Raw genomic sequence first — 13,350 nt, 5'->3', positions numbered from 1 at the left:
AAAACAGAATTAGGCTGAACATTCTCCAAGAAAAACTGTTTTCTTGTTCCTATGCAGCACGTAAGAATCTATGAAAAATTAATGGAGTCACTTAAGCGTTCAGAAAAGAGCTGAAATTAATTGGCATCTCCTACGGTTTAGGCTTCTAGCATAATATATACTTGGAGGAACATGGATTTCAGAATGATGATAAAAACAAGTGTACAAGCTGCCTTTCGTCTCTTCCACCTGGAATATGTGGTGTTTCATAAGCCAGCATCTTTCTCAGATTCTCTTCTTCCCACGTGAAGAACCTGCACTTTTTCTACTGCTGTCTGCTATGGAACCATTTACTGCTTTGACAGCTGGAGGTCAGTGCCAGTGATAGCTCTGGTTAGCTAGCATTGCGAACTATTCCAAGTGGATAAATGAATACCTTTTCTCCAATTAGGCCCATCTGCCTTCTTTTGCTTGAAAAAGGAAGGCTTGCACGCTGTTGTTCTTTTAAAAAGCCATTGTAATAGTAACATCATATTGCCCCTTAGCATTTGATCAGTGGCCAAGCGGCACCTTGTTTTGTAGGCATGAAATCTTACCTTGAAAGGAACACCACTGAGATCTTTAAAACGTCTTCAATGTTCTAGTAAGTTGTTACTGTAAAGCAAAATAGGCAGAGGGTCGTTCTGCACTGATTTATCATAATGCAGCCAATGAAGCTCTACCTCTCTGGAAGCAATAGAACTATTTTACTCAGATTTTTTAATTCTTTCCCTTATTGAGGGCAGCTTATAGTTGTAGCTTTAATTTGAAATAACATCTTAATTCCACAAGGCAGAACTGCAGTGTAGTCATCCAACAGATGGCCTTTTACTTTCCAGTTTAAATGTGTATGGAATCACTCATCTATTTTTTTTTTCATGAGTCAGGATCCAAAACACCTTCTACTGCCATGCTTAATGTACTGCCTGGAATGGAGCTAAACACAGAAGTTGTTCCTGAGCTAATGACATGTATCCCCAGTTTGGTCCTAACCTCTGCCTGCAGCTGGTAAATGGCTTTCTTGAACTGGTGATTTATTTGCTTTGGGGGTTTTCTTTGTCCAGTTCTTTGTGCAGGTCTTTGTTTTTATTTATATCCTTTCCCCGACATGCAATTTCATTAAGTTTTTTTTATACCTTGAATGCAACATCTCAGTTTCTCTGTGTTGCTCGGTTGAGGAAAGGCACGCATCTGCCATCTCCTAGGCAATGACAAAGGTGGACAGTGAGCCAAATGTTTCACCTGTGATATTGCCAGAGCCAAAGCCAACGTGATGGGTTTGCTGAGGAAACTCTTGTTCCCACCACTTGTATTGCCCTTGGTCTTCATTACCTTCATTATCTCCAACAGTCACTCAGGTACATTCCAGAAGTGCATTTTGCACAAAGCATGTAGGATGTACAGCTTGCAATTCCTCTTCCATTACTCTTAATTCAGACCACCTGTGTTACTGCATGGGTTTTTTTGGTTTTTTTTTCTGCCAAAGGGAATTATGTGAAATGCTTCTTGGGCTGTGGTAGTTTCATGTTCTCAAGAACTCTTTCTTTTGGCTTTCCTCTGAGATAGCACAAAGATACGGAATGCCTGAGGCTAAGCCTACGGTAAGGCTATAGCATGCCACTGTAAGACAAAGGAGGTACTATTTTCCTCTTGTGTAGCACTGAGTAAAACTTGCAAGCTGTGTGCTCTGTTGCAGGAGCTCCACATTTTATTTTATCCTCTCTTAGCATGTGAGAAACCACAGCTTATTTCCTCTGTTAACTGCCCGTGTTTTCTATCAAGTCTCAAAGAAAACAACCAGCAGCTGTAGTCGAGCCCCTCAGCAGTGCTCCAGCCCTCAGGTAAGTCGCTACCAACGGCGTATCGCAGACTTTGGGCTGTCTAGCGACACCCGCGAGCTCCACAGGCCGCGTGAGGCGCACAGCTCCCGTCGGAGGCGGGGCGGGGCGGGCTAAAGGCGCGGGGCCTCCTGGGAGGCCGCGGCCATGGCGTTCTCGGCGGAGGCGCTGCGGAAGCAGCTGGGCAAGGTGCGGGAGGGGGCGCGCGGGGCCGGGAGGGCTTCCTCACGGCGGGGGGTGGTGGAGGTGCGCTGCGCGGCCGTCTTCGGCTGGGAAAAGCGAAAGGGGAGGGCGGGGCCGCCGAGACGGAACGCTTCAGTCTGGGTTTTTGTCTCCCGCTCCCAGTACAAGTTCAGAGACCTGACCGTAGAGGAAGTGACGGCTGTCAGCAGGGCGCACCCGAACTTCTCCTTCTCCATGAACACTTACAGTAAGAAGGGATGCGGTGCTCTGAAGGGAGTGTGGGTTCTTGCCTGCCTGGCTCCGTGGGGAAACACCAGTCGCTGTGGGGCAGGGTGGGATTCTGTACTGCCTGTGCCCAGAGCGATGCTTCTGGTTTGTAGCAGCACATGAGGAGCGTGTCGTTGTCATTCTGCATCAGGACTGCCGTCATCGTCTTGTGTTTTTACTTTCAGCCTTCAAGGACGGATCCCAGAAGGACCTCCTGAATTTCAGCGGTACTGTCCCGGTGAAATATGGTAGGAGTCGCTGCGTGTGGTTTCCTTACCCACTGTGCATCCCTACAGCACACTGTGGAGAGCCTGTAGAAAAGGCATGGCTGTAGCGCCAGCGATGGCCCTTCTCCTCTGGGAGCCAGGCTGGAGAAGAGGGGAGAACTGAGAGTGCTGCACCTCATTTCCAGCAGCTAGTGGGAATTAGGCTTGCTCCTAAATGTGCTGTAAATGAAGTGGAACGACGGATTCAAACATGCCAACTGTGCCTCTGAATTATTAGATGAGGCTGTGCTAAGCTTGCGTGTGTGGGGTGAGGCATCCTTTCTCATTTTGGGTGTGCTCAGGGCTAATTTACACACACGCTAGGATCAAATACTCAAGAATGTGAATATAAGTCTGCACGTTGTGCCTTTGGGGATTTGGTATAACCTGTGTTGCTCTTTGAACTGCTGCTTCATTAAAAGTGGCTTGGGATTTTGCCTGAGTTGGCAGAAGCCATTTCTATTCCGTAAATATTGTCTCTGTGTACGTATAGACACTGAAATAAGGTACTATGAGGCAGGTCAAGGTGAGGCAGGACGGGGCTCTGAGCACCTGATCTAGCGTAGGTGTCCCTGGTCATTGCAGGGGAGTTGGACCAGGCGGCCTTTAAGGTCTCTTCTGACTCAAACCATTCTATGATTCAAGACAAGTAAATACTTGATTTTAAAAAAAAAATCATACCGTGTGAGACAGTGTAGGCAAACATTTTGGTTCCGGTGGAGGTTGCTTGAATTCTGAAAGCCCTGTGCTTGTATAGAGAGTGATTAAAAAGAACTAGTAAGTAATCATTTATTTCTGAGCCTAAAGCCTTTGAAGCTGAGGTGAAGCTCTTAATAGATGCCTCTTAGCATCAGTTATCGTGAGTTCTTAGAAAATAAGCATAATTGAAAGATTGCAGTAAAAAGTTTATTTGCCTCTAAAACTGGTCATGTTGGCTGATAGAACACCAGTGGAAAAACAAGAGGAAAAATTCCTGTGTTAATCAAAACTCAATCGGTGATGCTCCAAGGTGATCCAGACAAGTCTGCTTCTGTCAACCAGCCTAAGTGACATAAATGCTTTAAATGCAAATCAGGACATTTATTTGTCTGGCTTTTTTTTCTCTTTGTTATTATGAAATGTGAATCACATGCATACATACCTGTTTCTTAGTGTTTCTTCTCAGTGCAGAAGCTTGTAATGGCTTTTGGTTTGTGTTGAACAGGTAATTCCTATAACATACCCATTCGTCTGTGGATTCTGGACTCTCATCCCTTTGCTCCTCCCATTTGTTTCCTGAAGCCGACTGCCAACATGGGCATTTCAGTGGGGAAGCACGTGGATGCTCACGGCAGGATTTATTTGCCCTATCTGCAGAACTGGAGCCATGTAAGAGGAGGGAGGTGTCTGGGAATAACACGTGATGCTACGTGGAGGGCAGTGCAGAGGAGTGGGTCTGGTTTGAGGCTTTTTGGACTTTGCGTTGCTTGTTAAATATGGAATGCTTATGCTAAGAGAAGTGGTGTTACGCCTCCTAAAATTACAGCTTTCAGCCCATCCAAAGGGTTCACAAGGAAGTTTATAGGTGATCGTAAGGAAAACTGTTTTCAGCTGGGAAGAAAAATAGGGGCATTGTCTCTGTTACAAAACATTGTAAGCGCCACAGAGGCCTTTTGGCTCTTTTCCCCCATGTTGCAGTGAATAATGAATAATGGTACCTGACAAATGGGGTATCTCTGCTTAAGTTCAGCAGGAATTCCTATCTTTTGGGAGAGTCTCTTCTCAATATAACATCATGAATCATTAGGATGGAGATTGAAAACTCCGTGCTGTTGCTAAATGATTTTATTCCTCCGTTAGATAACATACTTCAATGCAACTGTCAGGCCCAGGTCGTGGTGGGTATTACTGAAGGCTGGTTTTCTGACAATGATGAGAGAGATTTTTCCTGATGGAATATGGATGGGAATTGCTTCTATTGGTATAACTTCTACTGACTTCACAGCGTGTTTGCTCCAAGTACCGAACCATATGAAAGAGCTCCTCAACCGTTTTTGTCTTCTTCCTATATCTCAGCCTAAATCAACTCTCATTGGATTAATCAAGGAAATGATTGCAAAATTTGAGGAGGAGCTGCCTTTGTATTCACTGTCGTCTTCCGATGCAGATAGGCAATCAGAACTTCTCTCCTACATTGCAAGGATTACTGAAGGTGCAGATGTTTTCATGTAGTTGTAGTGTTCTAACACAATGTATGTTTTATTTACTATTAATATTAGGTATGCACCCTTATGATTTTAAGTAATAACTGAATCTTTGTGCATGCAATACACATGTCCAATTAATCTTCCTATTTCTGTTACAAATCTCTATGAATTATGCTCAGTATAAGAATTGTTGCATTATCAGACTCAACCACTGTTTTGAAGAGGTTTATGTCATTTGGATTAACTCTGATCCAGCCACGATCCTTTGTGAAGCATCAGTAGCTGTACTGATGTAGTATGGATCAGCACTAAAGTTTGTGTTTTCCTTTTAATTGTAGGAGAGACTGACATAAAATCAAAGAGTACTATCAGTGGAGTCAGAAATGGAGGCTGCTTTAACAAAGTTACTGTGGTTGGAGCTGGAGATCTTGGCATTGCATGTGTGCTAGCAGTGGTAGCAAAGGTATGTAATCATTATAAGTCACTGTACATGTGATTAATTAATATAGGGGCTTCCAGTCTAGTTCTTAGTGTCTGATACAGAAGTAGCTCAGTGTTTTTAACAGTCATCGTTACTGCCTGTATCATTTGCCTCTTTCCTCCGGCTGATTTATGGACACACAGAAGTATTAGTTTCTGCTATGCTTTCTCATTCTGCTTTTGTAGATACAGACAGATAAACTAGGAAGGCACTTATTTTGAAAATCCATAATTAAAAGGTTACTGCCTAAGCTGTGGCTTGGTAGAACTAGGATCTCCTGCTGCCCTGGTAAAGGGTTTTCTATGGCCAGTCTGCACTGTGCTGCGACTGCGTGCTCGGGGACAGCATTTGTAACCTCCCAGAGATGGTTTTGTGGGTTTGCTTCGCAGTGCCTTATTTTCCAATTCGGATCATTAAATAGTTTTGTGATTTGATTGTAGTTTTGGTGAAGTCTGCCTGTATTACTTATTGTACACACAGTACAACAAATGCTTTTTGAACTGGAGAAATATATATATATATATATTTAATTCCCCACCACTGGCAAGAGCAAGTTAGGTTTTATTGTTGTTCTGTATTATTTTTACTCATATAGGGTATTGCTGACAAAGTGGTTCTTCTGGATCTTTCTGAAGGTGCAGCAAAAGGAGGAGCCATGGATTTGGAGATCTTTGCTCTGCCAAATGTAGAGATCAGCAAAGGTACTGGCTGTCACTGCAGGTGTGGGAGCTGGTGCTGTACTGTGTGTGCCTGTGCTTGTCTCAGTGAGATCAGGGCACCTGAGGAGTTACAGAAGCTCCAGAAACATACGAGGCATGTTTTTAAAAAGATGTTACCTTTTCATAGCTTCTTGCTTTTTCCTCGTCTTCCTAGGGTAAAACTGGTAAGGGAGGGCTCAGTAAAGCTTGAACTGCTTCTGTTTCAGGCTTTATTGTTGATAGAGGCAGAAGTGTCTGAGCCTGCTTCCAGGTTAAGTGGCTTTTACTGAATTTGGACACACGCAGAAATGTAGAAAAACAATCTAGTGTATCAGTGTCACTGCTTCAGAGAGGGCAAGAAGGTGAGGAGAGGTATGTATGCAGAGAATTAGACCTAGCTTTGTCAGCAGTGTTGGAAAGACTGAAAAATAAAGGTGAGTTTCAAAGTACTACCTGCCTCAACTGATGTTTGTTAAACATCAGTTTATGGCCAGTGGTTAATTCTTAATCATTATCATTATGTATTCAAGAAGTTAATTCCTAAACCCTACTCTGGGAGTGTTTAAAAGATGTGCAGATGTGTCACTAGGGGACATGGTTTAGTGATGGGACTCAGTGGGTCAGGTTGATGGTTGGACCTGGTGGTCTTGAAGGTCTGTTCCAATGATTAAATGATTCAAATAGCTGTGAGTGTACAGTTCAGCAGAGCCAGTGCCATGTCCCCATAGTTAGTGGTGATGACTACAGTCCAACTTGATAAGCTTAGTTGCAGAGGCTGAGATGGTGAAAATGCTCTTCTGCAATAGAAGATGGGAGTGAGTGGGGTGACCTTTTTCATCCTCACTTCTTGTTTGTCTGCAGTGTTATTTTATGCCTTGAATGTTCTGCAAGACAAGAAGTGAGGCTTTCCTGTGCCTCTAATGTAGTTTATCTTAGTTTCCCATTCCACCAGGCATCTTACTTGATTGTTCTGTTTCCACCTGGCATTGCCTGTTCTGCATCCTTTGATCTTATCTTGCAAATGTTGCTGCTTGCACGTTCTTTTCCTAAGCTCTCCTTGTGTAACCATGCCACAAATCTCTGTTTATGTTTTTGTTGTTACCTGTTAAATATTTATGTTTAGCTGTGATACAGTGAGCTTCTATGTTGTTGAAATGAAGTCTCTGCCCTACTTGTAAAGTTGGAATAAAAATGAAGGAGCCTTTCCATAGAAGTTTATTTTTTTTCTCCCTTGCTGAGAAAATTAAGGTTGGAAACTTGTGTCAGAACTGTTTTCTGTTCTATGCTCTGTCATCTTGGGCAAACTTCAGCCTCTTTTCTATCTTTGTTAACTAGAAAGTGGGAAAACTAGTTCTGTGGGAGAGCTGTTTACAGGTGCTGCAGAAGTGCCCCACATTGCAGATGGGGAGCTGGGGGTGAGATAGAAAGGCAAGAATCCCTAAGTTAAGCTGGATGTTGCAGTTCAGCATTTAGAGTAGTGCTTTAGTCTTGCATCTAAAACTTGATGAAATGACATGCGTTCTTAAAACACATTTTCTTTATATTTTCAGATTTTTCAGCTTCAACTGATTCAAAAGTGGTGGTGCTTACAGTTAACTCTCTGGGCAATGCTCAGACGTACCTGGATGTCATACAAAGCAATGTGGATTTGTTCAGAGGAATTATCCCAGCAATATCGCACTACAGCCAGAACTCTGTGCTGCTTGTTGCTTCTCAGCCAGGTGTGTTAGCACTTCATTGAGGTTCTGTCCCTGCAATGGCTTCTCTTTGGGCTGTTTAAAAACCACATTACTGCCGAATATGCACTCTTAGGCAGAAATTCTTGCTACTCTGAAAAATGTTTTCCTTTACAGCACTGAGCAGGACACAGTGTTTTTTTAACTGTTACCAAGATAAAAGAAAATAGTGTACTTTGATTTGTTTAAAAGGTATGTATTTCTGCATATTTCTGTATGTAGCTTAAATGTCACTGTATCTACAAGATTAGCATCCATTGACTGTTGTCTTGTCAGCTGTGAGTGTTTATTACATTTCTCCTGTGCAGTAGGGATAGATGCATGTGTGTCTGTGTTGTGTGCTCTGTGATGAAACTTGCAGACTATATTGCAGCTATATTTTAGGGAAAAGTCCAAATCTGTGTGCTTGGTAATACTATGAAAAGAGAAAAGCAAAAATGCTCTTAAAAGAAAAGTACATGTGAACCTATCTGTCCTGCCAACAGCTGAAGGCATCGTTAGCCCTTTTCTGTTTTTCAAGTGCTTCTTAGCCTCATTGTCTTCTAGACCTGTGGAAATGGGGAAAGGAGTTCTTGACAAATGGGGAGTGGGGAAGGGACACACTGGGTGCATTAAATTTAGAAGCATGTGAGATTTGTGGTGAAGGGAAGCATAGTGATTCATTCTGAAGTTTCACTCCCCTGAAAACATCATGTGGGCTGTGAGTTTTCTTCATCTTCTCCCCATCTGACATGCTGTTTTGGTTTAAATAAACTGCAATATTCTCATATTCTTTTACCTTTTCTAAAGTAAATGAGTTGCTCTGGAGTTTTATAACTCTGACTAACAGTTTGCAAATAGGCTGAATTTTGATTGATGCTTTATTGTCAACATATTTTCCCTTTCATGTATAGTTGAGATAATGACATACGTGTCGTGGAAGCTGAGTGCATTTCCCAAAAGCAAAGTTATTGGAGTTGGTGGCAATCTGGATACTGAGAGATTTCAGTACATACTCACAAAGCTTTTGCAAGCGGAGGCGCTGGGAAAAGATGCTTGGATTGTTGGTGAACAAGGGGAAGACAAAGGTATAGTGATGCTCATTATGAGTATTTAATGTCCTGACAGTACTTAACTAACGGCATTAATGAAAGAGTGATTGAAAAGTATACTGAAGGTAGTAATGAGCAGGGTAGTGATTTTTCCTAATAGTGGTTCTAAAGAATAAGATTCTGGTCTGTGCCCGAGACAGTAGGCTTGGAGTTGTTGCAAAAGTGTTTTGCATTTGTCACTGGTTAAAAAAATACATGTATATAACCTCAAATGCTTTGTATTTGGTGTAGCAATGCAGATTAGAGGTGTTGAAAGAGGAAGGCAGTGTGGTATAAGATATGTGATTGTTTTTTTGCATAATAATTCATTTTTAAGCAAGTGTCTCAGGACAAGTGCTACTGTTGTTTTGTTTCTGCAATCTAGAGACCCTACATTTGTCTTGTTATGAGGAAAGGAAGGTTTGGAAGCTTCCTTTTAAATTAACTGATTAATTATTTTCCTTTTCTCGTCTCTCCCCAACCTTTTTCATCCTAATTTTAGTTGCTGCTTAGGTGTACACTTAATGCTGTGTTTGTTTCTGTCTAGTACCATCATGGACCAGCTCTAAGTCGGTTACAAATGAAACAGAAACAACAGCTGCTCATAACTCCAGGGAAAAGGTGGCTAACAGGTAACTCCATTAGAACTTTCATGTTTTTTTCATGCTTTTACACTTGGTTTGCAGGCTTTTGGGTTTTTGTTTTGTTTTGTTTTCCTCAGTTCCTTACAAACAGGAGGAAGTTTGCTCTAAAATGTTCACACATCGAGTTTTTAGGAACTCAGAGGTGTGTGCATCATTCATTTCTATGCAAGTGTGTATACTTGATGATTTTCTGTTTTAAATGATGTTTTGCCTGTGGTGATCCCTAAGGATGAGATGAGCTTTGTGGAATATACACCAGAGTTTCAGAGTTGCCAGTTCAATTACAGATTACATGCATTAAAAAGGAAAGAAGAGGCAAGCTTTCTAGCACACTTTTCTCAGAGCTTGTGTGAAAGCAGTTATCTTCAAAGCTAGGGAGAAATGTGGATCAATTTACATGATTTAATTAGCCAGAAAAAGGAATTGTTACTACTCCGGGTAAAGTATATTTGAAGACATTCTGTAAGCAGTTTGTTATTTTGTTATGTAATTTTCCAGAATGAAGAATCATGTTTTTATGGTACGCTTACCTGTCTATAAGGTTTCAACGTATAAATCAAAACAGGATTGATTAAAATCTAAACATCATATTTTTCCCTTTTCCCTGGTTTATATAGAGCTGTGGAAGTTCTCAAGGGAAAAGGTCAGAGATCCTGGTCTGTTGGGCTCTCAGTTGCTGATTTAACTGACAGTATCCTGAAAGATAAAAGGAAGGTTCATTCCGTATCCACTTTGGCAAAGGTAAATGCGTTATTAATATCTTCTGGTTGCCACTACAATGATGTGATTTACACTGGGTACGACAGTTAATTTTTATCAGCACAGACATGCTGCATAAAGCAGCTGTTCTGAAGTAGCATTACGATTATTATCATCCTCCAACAAGAGTGTTTAATTCCAGCCCAAACGAAGTACGGATCGGTTGTTGTGTTAACCTGAAACCAATATTAGAAGTGGATTGTTTTCAAAACAAATACAGGCATTTGGGGGAAAATGTGTTCATGTTTGCTGACCAGCTCCCCAGGATCAGCTCAGTTTGGCAAATGAAGAGAAATGCGTCACAGTTTCCAAGTGCTCAGTGTTTATTTTTCCAGGGGCCAAAAGATTCCAGTATCACTTAAGAAAGTATAAAATGCATTTTCTGCCAGTACTTTATTTGACCAGCTTTGAAAGGTTTATCTGCTTTTGTTACTCCTTGATACTTAGCATTCTTTATGTGATTAAGGTCCATGTAACTTCACACAAGGTTTAGTCCACGGTTTTAAGTTCATCCCAAGATGCTTCACTAAAGTTTGAAGTCATTTCAGAGGAGGAAAAAAAAGTTGTAGAAACCATTATTGGCTGCTTCTATATCCCTCACAGTTCTCAGTGCAGGGAAATAGAACACGAAAAGCTTCTTCTGTATCAATTACAGCAGATGTACAGCTAATTTCATCATTTTTTTAAGTCAAGGTTGTACTTGTTTACAAACTAAACACAAAAGTAGTCTCTTAAATTGTAGAGCAACTATAGAATGTAGAATTTCACATACAGATCCTATTAAGAAACAAAACCTGTACTTGTAGTGAAAATGCTAAGTCACAGCTTGAAGCAGTGATTGAGCACCTGATGGGAAGGTGGGGCCAACCCAGGGGAGCTCAGGTGTATGCAATGTACCTGAGTGACAGAAGGGGGGGAGCCAGGATCCACCCCTTCCCAGCCCTCATTTAAGAGTTGGCAGTGGAGGGGTGTCTCTTGCTGGAGATCCCTGTGTACCTGAGGTCTTCTAAAGGTAAGCAGCTCTTTCCTTTCTGTATCCGTGGTTGCTGTGTTTGGGCTCATTCTCATTTGCTGTAGCCAAAGGCTTTGCCACCCTGCTGTTATCATCTCATTATAGGGTTACAGTATTGTGAATGAATTATAGTGATGTAACTTCGGTAAAGTCTCTTTAGAATGAATACGTGATCAATATTTGAAATCTTTTCCTTGGATAGTTTTGTTTGGCTGCATTGTAACAATCGTTTTGCTCAGTCTCAGGAGAATTGATGATACAAAAAGTGACACTACTTGTTCTACCCAGAAAACTGCTTAACCTGTATCTTGTAGAATAAGCTTTGCCTACATTACGGAGGTCTGATACTTTTTACATTGGGAAACTCTTCTTGTGGCACCAAGGTTTTTTATCTGTACCGTAATACTTCACTGTTGCTGTAATTCATTGCACAGAATCTGAAGTAACTGGAGATCTACAAAACCATGCCATGTGAAGAAATGTCCTTAATTAAAACTAAAAAAAGTACTTCATGCAGTTCCATGCTTCAGATAAGAACAGAGCAGAAATAATGTATTTATATGACAATGTTCTTTGTGTGTTGTTTCAGGGATTCTGCAATATAAACAGTGAAGTATTCTTAAGTCTTCCATGTATTCTTGGAACCAGTGGAGTGGTTGAAACCCTCACACTAGAAGAAGATCCAGCGGTGCAAGAGAAACTGCAAAGCAGTGCAGGATCGATTCATGACCTTCAGCAGCAGCTGAAACTGTAAGCACAGAGGAAGCTACAGCATCTGCTCATACAAGTTGGAGCTTTGCTAGGCAGGAAGGGTTGCTTGGTGCGTACAGTTTTCTATGTAAAACAAACTTTTTTAACTTACTTTGAAAAGTGCTTTCCTTACTTACTGTTGGTTCAAATTATTTAATACCGTGCTGCCCAGTAGGAGCGTCTTGACTTGAAAAGCATACTTTTGGTAGCCAAAATGAAGAGAGTGAAGTGCAGGAATGTTTTATCCAAAATCAGGTGTCATTTGCCTGTTTGTTTCTTTATATTTTGTTTTGTTTTTGCTGCTAATGATGGCCTGCTTCTTGGATTTTTCATAGCTCTGTGCACCTCATTAGGACACAGCCTGGGACAGGAACTCACCCAGCTCCTTGGAAACTCTGGCATGTGGAGCCAGCAAGAGCTCCTCCTGGTTTCTGAGGGCTGGTATGGGCTTGCCCGGAATATGGTTGCAGAGCAGCAACCTATTGCAGGCAGTCTAATGTCAATGGGCTCCATTATTGCATATTACTATGGGGGAAAAAAAAGGTGGAAGCTGGAAGTATTGCATATGAATTTCTGTTGTATGTTTACTGATATCTGAGTCTCTGTCATTGTGACTTGTTAACTCTTACTTTCTAAAGATGTTCAGAGCATCTGTCTGCAGGTGTTGGTATGTGCCTGTGCAGCATTGGAATGGGTGCCCTTCCTGAGAGGAGGAGTGGGGATGGGCACCAGGTAGGGAATGAGATCTGCCTGTTGGGCAGTGTGGAGGTGGCTGGAGTTCAGGCCTTGATCCAAAGCTGCTTGCTACCTGACCGAGGAGGAGTGGGTAGCTCCTTGTGAAGGCAACAGGATCTGTAACCTTCTGCAGCAAGGCCAAAGACGTGGTGGGAAAAGCTGCATGTTCTTAAGTGAAAAAGGACATATTTTTTTTTTAAGGTGAAGAGCTTTTTGTGTTAAACTCTGGGATGGGTTGCACTGGTAAGAGAGCAGACTGCATTCAGCCCAGGTACAGCTGAGCATTGGGCTGCAGGCTGCAGAACCAGAGCAGCATGGGTCTCTCTGCTGTCGTTCCCTGGGCACGTGCTGAGCTACGGCTGCTGAAATAGCAGTGGGACCTCCAAAGCACCGGTAGAATACACGTCAGAGCCAAAGATTGTTCCTTTCTGCCTTCCACTTGCCTCTACAAGAGCCAGCGCTGCATAAACCAGGACTTTATACTGATAAAAGTAGGAAGAGCACTTGTAATCGTGTCATTCAGGTGGGTTTTCAGTGAATGCTGAGGTTTCCTTTCTGGTGGGGCAGAATCGGTGGTGGCTGCAGCTGTGCGCCTTAAACACTCCATTAAACAAGTGCCTCATGCTGGGGCCGGATTTGTGTTGGTCTGTGTATTTCTTTTCCTCTGGTGGTTGTCCCAGTGTGAACAGTCCAGGTGTTTTGTTCAT

General features: G+C 42.2%; 1 protein-coding gene across 3 annotated transcripts; it reads left to right on the top strand.

Moving 5' to 3' along the window:
* The first annotated feature begins 1,979 nt into the window (after positions 1 to 1,979).
* UEVLD (UEV and lactate/malate dehyrogenase domains) lies at positions 1,980 to 13,278 on the top strand. Of its 3 annotated transcripts, NM_001277424.2 has the most exons (12): positions 1,980 to 2,045; positions 2,202 to 2,286; positions 2,492 to 2,554; positions 3,777 to 3,940; positions 4,628 to 4,763; positions 5,097 to 5,221; positions 5,835 to 5,940; positions 7,488 to 7,658; positions 8,567 to 8,740; positions 9,291 to 9,375; positions 10,005 to 10,128; positions 11,748 to 13,278. In NM_001277424.2, the coding sequence occupies exons 1-12, from the start codon at positions 2,004 to 2,006 to the stop codon at positions 11,910 to 11,912; spliced, it is 1,440 nt and encodes a 479-aa protein (NP_001264353.2). In that variant the 5' UTR covers positions 1,980 to 2,003; the 3' UTR covers positions 11,913 to 13,278. The 3 variants fall into 3 exon arrangements, with proteins under 3 accessions (NP_001264353.2, XP_015142003.2, XP_015142004.2); XM_015286517.4 differs by lacking the exons at positions 9,291 to 9,375; positions 10,005 to 10,128; positions 11,748 to 13,278 and adding an exon at positions 7,791 to 7,865 and having other exon boundaries at positions 8,567 to 8,704; XM_015286518.4 differs by lacking the exons at positions 8,567 to 8,740; positions 9,291 to 9,375; positions 10,005 to 10,128; positions 11,748 to 13,278 and having other exon boundaries at positions 5,875 to 5,940; positions 7,488 to 7,627.
* Positions 13,279 to 13,350: the final 72 nt, after the last annotated feature.

This window comes from Gallus gallus, chromosome 5 (genome assembly GCF_016699485.2).
Source record: "Gallus gallus isolate bGalGal1 chromosome 5, bGalGal1.mat.broiler.GRCg7b, whole genome shotgun sequence".
Taxonomy (NCBI): domain Eukaryota; kingdom Metazoa; phylum Chordata; class Aves; order Galliformes; family Phasianidae; genus Gallus; species Gallus gallus.
The sequence above is the reverse complement of the archived record's forward strand: the minus strand, read 5'-3'. Positions and strand labels throughout refer to the sequence as shown.